Source organism: Rhinolophus sinicus, linkage group LG01, assembly GCF_036562045.2.
Source record: "Rhinolophus sinicus isolate RSC01 linkage group LG01, ASM3656204v1, whole genome shotgun sequence".
Classification (NCBI taxonomy): domain Eukaryota; kingdom Metazoa; phylum Chordata; class Mammalia; order Chiroptera; family Rhinolophidae; genus Rhinolophus; species Rhinolophus sinicus.
In genome coordinates, this window is record NC_133751.1 from 11,553,981 (window position 1) to 11,566,095 (window position 12,115).

The following is a 12,115-nucleotide window of genomic DNA, read 5'->3' on the forward strand; positions in this document are numbered from 1 at the left end:
TTCACACTACAATTTCCAGCCCTTTCCTGGTGACAGGTTACAAGCCATGGTTTCCGCTACAGACTTCTTGTTGCATGAGCACCAAATACTCATGTGGACCCCTGTTCTGTTTCCTCAGGCTGCACGCTCTTTTTCTACGAGAGTGATGGCAGGTCTGGCATAGACCACAACAGCATTCCCAAGCACGCCGTCTGGGTGGAGAACAGCATTGTGCAGGCAGTGCCTGAGCATCCTAAGAAGGACTTCGTCTTCTGCCTCAGCAATTCCCTGGGTGACGCCTTCCTCTTTCAGGTTTGTTGAGCGTGTCCTTGGTGGGCATTTTACATCTCTGATCCGGAGAGCTTCCTGTCCTGCCTGTATACCCCACCCTGTTTTCCTTTTAGTGGCGGGTTTTATCTCTTGCTCGTTATAGAAACAAAAATGATGCAAGACAAAATAAACACCTATACAGAATGCCAGGAATAATTGAACTCACCCAGAGGGTTCCAAAGTGAAGCCTGAGGAGGGGTCTGAATTGAATTTGAGAATCTTTCCCCGTTTGCCGTGGTTTGAAGGGTTTTTTCATTATAGTCTGAATATTATTTGTGTTGCACTTTAGTAAAGAGATCATGAATTCCTTAATTTAGAAATGATTTGAGCTGTCAAATTTTTCCTATAATATGTTCTCTTCTAATATTACTCATAAAGTAAAATAATGACATTCCAAAAATAGCTAGCTATACCTATATCGTTTCTCTTCCTCATCTTATCAAATCTATGTACCTAATGTTCTTGAAGTGTGACTGTTAATTGTATTTAAAAACGTTAAACTGGTAATGACTTCAGGGTTAACATTTGCTTTTATAGGAAACCCTTTGAGTTTGGTCAGTTGTGATACACTCTACTAGAATTTTTGTGGGGTTAGTTAGGCAGGCGTCTTTCACTTATTCCCATAATCAGGAATTCCTCAAACCTTTATTCTATGCTTCTTATGTGCTTTGCAGATTGCTATGGAGAATACCCAGAACATTTTGACACAATTCCTACTCTTAAAAGTGTTCTCATATATTATGGGAGATAAACATACATCTTTATAGGTAAGGCCTAACAGTGAATATTAAAGAAAGCATAGGGATGAATTGGGTGAAATGGACAGTGAGAATATTCCATGCAGAAGAGACAGCTGGAACAAAGCCATAGAAGAGAGTAATAGGTTATTTCATGAAGTTTCTCAGTTTGGTCCCTAAAGTTATTTCCATTTGAGCAAATAAAATAATAAATACAAAATAGTGATTTTTGTTTGTGAACAGAAAAAAAAAATCTGTTTTCTCTTCCTCTAAATTTATGATGTAAAACACACATATAGAAAAATGCAGAAAACATAAATATATTGCTCAATGCGGTTCCACAAAGTAAATATGTAACCACCACCCAAGTCAAAAAACAGAGTTTCTAGTACCCAATAAGCCACCCCTCTGCCCACATACACATGCCCACTTGCAACCTACTAGTTGAATAAAGTGAATATATATTTTATCATCCACCCTTTTGTGTATCTGTGAATGTCTTCATTTCCTCCTTCATTTTTGAAGGATAGTTTTGCTGGATATAAAATTCTTGATTGACAGTCTTATTTCAGTGCTTTGAAAATATCATTGCAGTAACCATCTGGCCTCCATGGATTCAGAGGAGAAATCAGCTGTTAATTTTATGAGGATCCCTTTTAAAGATGGGTTGCTTCTGCCTTGCTGCTTTGGGGATTTTTGTCTTTAAACGATAAGCACTGATTTCTTTCAGTTTATTCCACCTGGAATACATTGAGCTTTTTGGATGTATTAGGGGTAGGTGTGGGGTGTGTGTGTGTGTGTTTAAATCACATTTGGAAAGGTTTCAACTATTATTTCGTCAAATAGTCTTTTTGCCCATTTATCTTTTCTCTTTTCCTTCTGGGACTCCCATTATATTTATGTTGGTATTCTTGATGGTGTCCCAGAGGTCTCTGTGATTCTGTTCATCTTTCTTCATTCTTTTTTTGTTCTGTTCCTCAGACTGGATAATGTCAGTTGATCTACTTCAAGTTCTCTGATTCTCTTTTTTTGCCAGATGAGATCTGCTATTGAGCTTTTGTGGTGAATTTTTTACTTCAGTTATTCCACATTTCAACTCCAGAATTTGTATTTTGTTCTTTAAAAGTTTTTGTTTAAATTTCTCTCTATTGATATTCTCTATTTGGTGAGATATCATTTTCATATTTTACATGTTTGGACATGATTTTCTTTAGTTCTTTGAAAAAGTTTAAAACAGTTGACTTAATGTTTTTGTGTAGAAGTCCACTGTCTGGACTTTCTCCAGGACAGTTTCTACTGATTGCTTCTTATCATGTGTATGTGCTATACTTTGTTGTTTCTTTCCATGTCTCATACTCTTTTGGTTGAGAACTATACATTTTAAATATGGCAGGTCCTTGAATAACATCGTTTCGTTCAACATCGTTTCATTATAATGTTGATGAGATGCCATGGGAACTTAACTCTTGCTTGTATCAATCAGCCTGAAGTAAAGTTGGTTTTATTATACCTCATTTCAACACAGTTCTAAGAATCTATCAATGATGTTTAGTGAGGACTTACTGTAGTATGCTATGGAGACTCTTGAAGTCAGTTCCCCCCAACTCTCACCCCTAGGGTTTGTTGTTGTTATTGTTCCTTGTTTGTTAAGTGACTTTCCTGAAAATGTAGAATTGTTATACTTTGTCATGTGTGGCCACTGATATCTCTGCTCAGTTAGTTTAATGGTCAGCCAATGATTGGAGAGATTTCCTTAAGTGCCTGAAAGCAATTAGTCTCTTAGTCTTTGTGTATGTCTTCAGTGTACAGGCAGCTAGTTTACAACTCTGCCTTAGCCTTCACCTCTGCTTGCAGAGAGTCAATGTAAGCCAGAGTGGTGAGTGTAGGACCTTCTCAGTGTTTTCTGAGTATGTGCACAGTCCTGTACATGTATGTATGTGACCTTCTGATTCTCAGGATTATGAATTCCCCAGATATTCCTAAAGTTTCTTGGTCAGCTTCTTTTTTTTTTTTTTTAATCCCAACTGTTATCATTATCTTAGGCAGCTGCAATATTAAGTAGTGGTTACTGATTGTTTTCCAGAATCCCCATTGGAGTAAAGGTCGTTTGCCTGAATGAGTTCCGAATGATGTCAAATAGCAACAAGCCATGTGAATGGGGATTTCCTGTGAACTGCTGTTTGGCAGCTCTCTGAGAATGGTGTTTTAGGGGCACTCCAACTCCATTCTGCCCTGTTTAATGGTTGTTAGATTGCTGGTTTTTACATGATTATGGAGCTAGGGAGATGAGGATGGGGGAAAAAAAAGCAAGCTAAAATGCCCCCAAACTTTCTATTTTTACTGAGATGCAGTCACTTTTTTTCACAGTAAATACAGCTCAGATTGGTGAAGACCTAGTTAATTTCCAGAGTTCTGAAAAAAATTGATTTTGACAATTTTTACCAATTTTCTTATTGCTTTTACAGAGGAGTTGCATTTTGAGGTTCTTATTCTCCCATTGCCACTGATGGCACTTTCCAGGACACTTTAGAGACTAGACAATTTTGGGAGTTATAGCAATACTATTACCAATTATGCCAGGATAATAGGTATAAAGTTGAACAGCCCCAGGCTAACTGGGACATATGGCAACGTTTTCATGGGTACATTTGGGTTGATCTTAGTTTGGGGGATCATGAGCAATGTTGCTATGAGTGCTCTTGTATCTCTTTTTACGATGTGTGTCTACATTTCTATTAGTATATACCTAGGAGACGCACTGCTGTGTCATGGGTATATGCACATATTCAGGTTCTCTAGATACTGCCAAGTAGTTTCCAAAATGATTAAAATAATTGTACTCCCATCAGCAGCTTAGGAGAATTTGACTTGTGTCTCATCCTTGCCCACAGTTGGTATTGTCAGGTCTTTTTTTCTTTTTTAAGCTGTTATTGTAAAGTTGAGCACATTTTTATGGGTTTAATGGCCATTTCAGTATCATCTTTGTAAAGTGCTTATTTGAATGTCCTGCCTGTTTTTCCATTGGGTTTTCTCTTTTTCAATGATTCCTGGCAGTTCTTTACATACTTTGTGTATCATGTCTGTTGACTGTATGCATTGCAAATATCTTTTTCTACTTTGTGGCTTGCTTTTTACTCTGTTAAAGGTATCCTTTGTTATACTGAAACTTGTAAATTTCAATGTAGTCTCATTTCTCAAGTTTTCCTTTATGGGTAGTGCTTTGTGTATCCTATTTTAAATCTACATGCTGTGAATCATGAAAATATAGCTTCTGAACTATTGTTTCTGTGCATCTGGCACAGCTTTTTATTAGTTAAGCAGAAATCTGGCAAATGAGAGAAATGCCTAACTAATAATAACAGCAACGTTATTGTCATATCAGCAGCTATCTTTTACTGAGCATTTATTGTATGCCACCATCTTGAAAGTGTTTTAAATGTGTCACATTTAATTCTTATTAAAGCAACAGTGAGTTGGATTGTGTATCCATATTTAAACCTATTGATATGGTGTGTTTACCCCATTTGGTGAAGCTGTGGTTTGCAAAGGCTAATAATTGGATGCCAAGTCACATAGTTACTGAACGTTGGGGCTGGATTCAAACCAAACCTCTCTTTCTCCAAAGCTTCTTATTGTCTAAGCATGCTACTATTTATCACATCGCTGTTACTATTTAACCTGAGAAGAACATGGGCGAGAATCAGTGAACGCAGTGCAAAATGTCTTATTCTCATCCTTAGAATTAAGCCATTCACTGGGAATATTTCTAAATTGTAACTTGGTTTTGACCCTTCTGGCCTCACTGCGCAGGTTAGATGATCATCTGACTGATTTCAGGACGCTCCCCTTTTTACTTACACACCTCTGATGTGAATTCCTTTCACAAGGACCTTCCTGGCCATAAACCTGCTAGTGGGACCTAGATACCCAATAGGTCATAGTGAATAAAATTCTTTTGTGGCAACATAGGACCTTATTCATGGAAACCTCTGTGTCCTCTTGTCATGGTGAAATTTTTATGCTATTTACGTGGGATAGAACACAAAATGAACCTTTTCAGAGGAAATCACTGCAGTTCAGAATCCATGAGGGCATACCTTCTACTTATTGTAATCCACATAACTCTAGAGGGGCCGAATTTGAAAGAAACCTGTGTCTGTAGGGGGTGAGGTTAAAGCAAGGGAGCTCAACCATGATTATGGAAATAATTTATAGGTTATTCCAGCCCCAGGGCTCAATTCAGTGCACACAGCTTCCAAAGCCTGTATGCTGCTGATCTGACACTGTTACTCAGATTCGCCCATGGAAAGGAGACTCATGTTACCAGCTAAAGTAGAAAAGGGGTTTTGTGTGCTGGATGGGGGTGGGAATCGGCATGAATGTTAGAGCAGCTTGTGTAGAAATAGTGCTATGCTGTCTGCAGAGGGAGGCTATAGCTCCTGCATTTCAACTATTTTAATTAGAGTTCTTCCCTCCAACTGGAAGCCAGAAACCGTGCCTACCTCCTACAAAGTACAATTTCCTCTCAGTCCTTCATCTTCACTCGTCCTTTAGTGGAGGATGTCACATACAATTCCAAAAAGCTCAGTGACTTTTATGGGAACATATCCTAATACTGGTTTTTAATTCCTATATTAAATGCCTTGGGAACATAGTTACCAGGCAGGATAAGAATGATGTTTGATTAGGTAGGAAATCATATGCAGTTATATATCTAAAGAAATGTAGGAAATATTATCTCTAAGGGGTCATTGCCTTTCCATAGAATGTTTTCTTATCATTTAGAAAGTCACTTGTGTGAGGGTATGGGGTGCATATTAAAAAGTGACTAGTTAAAAAAAGGGGGATACCGTGTTTCCCTGAAAGTAAGACCTAGCCGGACAATCAGCTCTAATATGTCTTTTGGAGCAAAAATTAATATAAGACCCAGTATCATATATCATATCATATCATATCATATCATATCATATCATATATCATATCATATCATATATCATATCATATCTTATACCTGGTTTTATATTATAGTAAAATAAGACCGGGTCTTATATTAATTTTTGTTCCAAAAGACGCATCAGAGCTGATATCCGGCTAGGTCTTATTTTCTGGGAAACATGGTAGTAAGTATGGATACCATTACATTGAATGGGGGATTAAATGTAATAATGCAAGTGAAGGTAGCAAATGCTCAGTAAATGTTCCTTAATTAAATGTTCTTTTTAATTATACAGAAAAAAGACTAGTACCCTGTGCTCCTCTTAAATAAGTATCTTTCCAGAAGTTGAGTGTGGCTTCCCTGTGAAAGTCTAAAGATTTGAGTTTCATTGGGCTCTGGAGAGCATCTTAAAGTGACAACGTGTGGCTCTGTGTGTCAGACTTGACAAAGGTCATTGGCACATGCTTTGAATAAGTGCAGCCAGGTTAGGGGAAAAGCTGGAAATCATCTTTCACAAGGAGGCGTTAGGTGGACTTGGTAGAAAAGAGGGGACTTGACATCTTGGACTTGAAATAGATTAAAGACCAGTTTCCCTCTTAAGGTAAGCAACCATCTCTGCAAGGCCCGTGACCGCTGGTCAGTCTGCCCATTGCATGACCGTTTCCATGCCCGGGAAGCTCCTAGCTTTTCAACCATCTGCTTTGTTAGCTAGTTCCAAGTTCCAGAAAGTTCTCTGTCTTGTTGAGATAATACGTTCTTTCTGGTGACTTTTGCCATATCCCTTTGTTTCTAAATTCTCCCCCAGAGTCCAAAACAAGCCTGCTTATTCTTTCTCATAACCTTTTAAGTACTTGAAAACAACCCTCACTTGCCTCCTGCCATGTCTTCGATTTTGGCTTCCCCACCTAAGATTTCCGATCCATTCTCCCTGTGATTTACTTCTTCTCTCCTCTTCCTTGTAAGCCTATTCCAGAATCCAACACGCTGTTCCCCATGGTGGTCTGCTGTGTGCAGCCTGCAGTGGGTTCCTGCTCCCACTTCCTCCCCATTACTTATGCCAGTTCCTTAATTTATTAGAAACCACAGCACTCTGTTGAGTCATCACGAGCTTGTGGTATATCAAACACTCAGCATCAGCTCTTACCCAACAAGGTGTTGTCTACTTTATTTTAGTAGATTTCTTCAAAAACACCAAATGCAGAACTTAACTTTACCTTATTGAAATTTTGTCTTTGTGGTTCTTTTCCTTCTAATGAATTTGTTTAAATCATCTTGGATCCTAATTTGATCTTCCCTGGAGTTTATAGCCCTCTTAACTTCACATTATCTGCAGGTATAGTAAGCTGAATATTTGGCCTTTGTTGGTTTAACTGTTGACTTAGTCTGTAGCCAAGTTCCCTAGCTGCCTCAAGCTGCCCGCCTCTAGCCAGACACTTCAGAAATATTACCTTTGGTTTTGGCAAGGGTTAGTTGTGGGGAAGGGTCAACTCGAGGATGTGCGGAGACCCAAGCAATATTTCTTTATAAAGAATTTGACTCATCCCAGGTCCCCTTGTCATCAGCACTGCTCTGGTGGCTCAATGTCATGCAATCTAGTGAAAGAAATACCAGATTAACTAGTGGGAATGACCACTAAGCCATTGACTTATATCCAAGAGCACCTTAGGGTTTCTTATTGATAGCACATACGAGATACAGGGTCAGAGAGCTCCCTGAGGGGAGGAAGTGTATGGGGATCCCTCCTGGAAACTGCCCTTTCCAGGCACCAGAGGGAGACTTTTTAAAGTATGGGGCCCCATTGGCCTAGCTCTTAAGGAGTATTGATGGAGAGTGTGGGTGTTGAAATGCAAAATCAATACCCAGGGCTCGTCATCATTTACAGTACATGTCCTGCTGTTATTAGTGTGTGCACAGGTTTTTCTCACATATGTTAAAAGGATAGAGCAGAGGTGTAATTGTGGCTAGTCTACATTTTAGTATATAATTTGTAGGCTATTATGTATCATCCAAATAAGGTGTCACTGACAGTATTTGTCTTTCTTTTTACATTATTTTAAAGGTGTATTAAGTCAATACGAGCACATAGTTTTAAGAAGTTCAATTAACTTTAAGACGTAAAATGAAATTCGCTTCCCTTCTTTCCTTACCCTCTCCCCCAAGACTGACTCCCCCAAAGCAAGTATACTCAACTGTTTTAGCTGGGTTTTTGTTTGTTTGTTTGTTTTCCATTTACCTTCCTTTCTCATTAACATACTTATACTATTTCTTGTTTGACGGTAGATGCTAACTACCGATTTTCTGTTACAATAGGTGAATGTTTAGCTCTATGATATACAAATTCTTCTTTCCTCATTTTCCTATGTAGTTATATGACAATTTAGGATTAAATCAGCAGTCCCTGTTATGCTGTTACAATGTTTCTATGCTGTTATGACCACATAAATAGTATTATCTGCTCAACTAAGCAGTGTCCTATCATTTTGTTTTCTTTCTTAACCAACTTTTTTTTTTTTTTTCTGTAGTTAAGACTGCCTCTTTTTTCCTTTTTCTTTTTGTTTCCTGCTCAATTTGCTTATTTCCCTGGTCATTTAGCAGTATTTTCTACATCTCCAACGTGTTAGGAGCCTGCTTGCTGTCTCCTGGCCTTTTATCCTTCTATCTGGTCTCTCTCTAGACCTCATGCGTACATGATAGTCACCTGCGATTTCTCTTGCCCACCCTGGTTAAATTCCTGGATTGCAAGTATTTTTTTCATATTAAAACAAACAAACAAACAAACAAACAAAGCAAAACAACATGTAGTAACTTCCTACCAAATGGTTCATATTTGAAAATGTCTTCATTCTACTTTTATTTGAACAATATTTGAGTAATTTCGAATTTTGGTTTGGAAATCATTTCCCTTTTGTTCACTTATTTTTCTGATATCATTCTCATTTCTGAATATCTTGCTTGTGCTTTATTTTCACTTTTGTAGCTTTAGAATAATTGCCTTATCACTAATGTTTTGATTCTTCATAGTGACTTGCCTTCTACTGAAATTTTCATTTTGTTTTGTTTTTATTGCTAATATCTTTCCCTCCCTCTCCTTCTTCCCTTTTTCCCTCCCTCCCTTCTCTCCTTCCCACTTTTCCTGCCCTCCCCCCCCTTTTCCTCTCTCCCTCTTCCCTCCTTTCTGTCTCATTGTTCCTTTTTCATTGTAACTTATGCATTTGTTTGTTTCCAGCTTTAGATTCTCTGTGTCTCTGAGGATTATATAGATTTTTGGGACATTTTCTTGGCTTTAGACATTCTTTCTCTTTTCTTCTGATGCATTTTCTTCTGTGTGGTTTGGACTCTGCCTTTCATGCTGGATGCTTTCATCAAATGCCAGGTGATACTTGACTGTGATCATATTTAAGCATTAGATACCACAAAGGGCTTGGATATCCTCTGTGCACTTTGTCGTCTCCTGGGGGCTTTTACAACATCAACAGATGACAAGGCCTTTTGTTGAGGGAGTCCAGTTGACAATATTTATTGGCTTTTTCTTCGGGGCTACTCAGCTTTGCCACAGACAAATCCTGCCTTTGCCATGCACTGGGCAGCCTTTCATTTAATTTTCCATTTGGAGCAGTTTCTCCTTTTGTATCTGGCTTCCTGGATTCTAAAGCCTCTCTTCTCCATAGAATTCACCTTGGATGGGTGACGGCAGGAGGGGTGCCCAGTTGTCTGACTTTCGCCTATGGTGAAGGCTAACCCCATATTACAGATACGGGTAATATCTATAATTCTCTTTACAGATACTAAAAATGATAGCTTAATTAAGCCTTGTATAAATAAAACTGAAACGTAGTCAACACAGACCCAATGAGAAAAGACTTTCAAGAATTTACACAGGAACTTTATTTCCAGCAAGCCCCTCAGAAACACATAACTCTATTCCTTTTCCTTTTTGGTCTTTTCACATGGAAAAAAGGAAGTTCAACCTACTTTGTAATTATTCTTGTGCTTCTATAAAATCAAATTATCCAAAATTTGAGTTTCCTAGATCTGGCATATATTCTGTAGTATGTCTCTTGTTGAAATTGAATTACCCTTTTCCTGCCACTCACGTAAACCATTGATTATCTAAACCACCAAGGATCCTCCCTTCAGTTGGATAATTGAAGCTACATCACTTTAAATACATAATGAAGCCCTGAACTCCGTCTTAACCCTGCACTCAAAGGGGCTCTTTTGCAAAATGCATTTTTTGCTGATTATATTCCTCTGTTGGCAAGAACTTTGCTTATTCCCCTAACTGAACTTTATACAGTATTTATAGCATCCCCAGAAGGCAAAGGAAGAACCACAAAATTCACCACTCTACCTGTCTGCTGCTGTTTGTTTAATGGAAGGTGATGAGTGTAGGGGACGTCAAAAGGGTACCATTGGGTGGTCTCTCCTTCCTGCCTTTTTGACCATTGGATGCTGATAAAGATTAAACTTGCCTGGTTCAAGAAGGTGATGCAAGGTTAGCGCCTTTGAAAAGCTTTTGTAGCGTGTCAGAACTTAAATCCTGGAGAAGCCACAGTGGAAAACTTTGTGTCAGGTTAGTCATCTGCTGTGATTTGCTCTGAGTTGTTAAGTCTATAAACTGCCACGAAATGTTTCAAGAGTTTACTTAACTTGCTGTTGACAGAAGTAAGTGTGGCCTTTGTCTACCCTCTTAGCTCCATGTATGCCCCCGGAAAATGACAAACTCCATGGAGAAGCTCACTTAGTGAATTGTGCTTCTTAGAAACTGATTTGGCTTAATGATAGAGAATCACAGAGACTGCTGTTTTATTTCAATAGAATAGCAGAAGCAAGCGTTCTCTCTAATGGAACTACCTTCAGCCACTGAGAGGTTTTAAGAGTTTGGAGGCTTGAAGCATAGTAATGGTTAAAAGGGCTGATGGCTAAATTTTTCATAAAGCTCTGAGTGTACTTTTCTGTAGATCTTTCTCTACATTATGGGGCTTGGTATTTTTCTCCCTTATATTTTATCTTTAAACATTTTTAATTATGGTAAAATATACACAACATACCACATTGGCCATTGTTAAGTGTACAGTTCGGTGGCATTAAGTACATTCACACTGTTGTGCAGCCATCATCACCATCTGTCTCCAGAACTCTTTTCATCTTGCAAACCTGGAATTCTGTATCCATTAAACACTAACTCTCCATGCCCCCCACCCCCTGACTCCTGGCTGCCACCATCATCCTTTCTTTTAAGCAAGTGAATTCCAGGGTGAGCTGCTTTGCCAAAATTAAGTATGCACCTCTCGGAGGATGTTTAGCTTCATTGACTGGTATCAGCTTCTTTCATTTCTACTTCCTAACAGGAAGGCAAACATAAACTCTGATGTCAGAATGGAGTGTGTTGCTTGGCTGAGTTTGGCAGAGATCCCCACAGGTGGAGGAAAGAAGGGGCTCACCTTTCAGTCAGGGAGGAGAGCAAAAGGCTATCGTTCTACAGAATCTATCAGACGGTGGCTCTTTGGAAGGTGGCAGATACTCATAGAGACTTTTTTTTTAAGCATCCCTTATTTTGAAAGGGAATTCTTACTCTGATAGTGTATCAGTCAGCATGGGTTAAATTATGCTGCTATAAGGAGCAACCCTCAAATCTGTCTGGCTTAACATACCTTTTCATTCCTGCCATGTTTTTGATGGACATTGGCTATGAAGTTTGAGTAGCGACACATGTTACTGCTACTCAAATTCACTGGCCAAAGCCCAGTGACATGGCCACGCTTAACTTCAAAGGGAGAAAGAAAGTTCCACTCTCCTGTGTCCCTAGCTCAAAATAATGAGTGGACAACATTAATGACCTCTATAGCTAGGCTTTTAGAACAATTGATGAGAGCTATTGGAGGCGGGAGAGCGGTGAGAGGTCAGGAACACTGTGGCATGTTAAAAAAAAAGTACAGAATTGGTCGAGATTGGGTTTTATAATAAATTACTGTGCTATCCCAAATTTTTCTGGGCTTTAGTTTCTCCGTCTATGAAATGGTCACCTGGGCCCTTTCTAGATGAATATTTTTATTTTACATTTCAAGTTTGTATGTTGTATTTAGCAGAACTTGTATCAGGAGTTTAAGATCTTTCCATCAGTTCCTCAGAT

The 12,115-nt window shown here is 38.7% G+C and overlaps 1 protein-coding gene across 8 annotated transcripts in view; it reads left to right on the forward strand.

Annotated features, from left to right (window-relative positions):
- TIAM1 (TIAM Rac1 associated GEF 1) overlaps positions 1-12,115 on the forward strand; it is a 360,045-nt gene that overhangs the window by 251,040 nt on the left and 96,890 nt on the right. For all 8 annotated transcript variants that reach the window (XM_019730167.2, XM_074326168.1, XM_074326172.1 and 5 more), the window contains one exon: positions 119-291. In XM_019730167.2, coding sequence (XP_019585726.1) covers positions 119-291 — 173 coding nt within the window. The remainder of the gene's footprint in view (positions 1-118; positions 292-12,115) is intronic.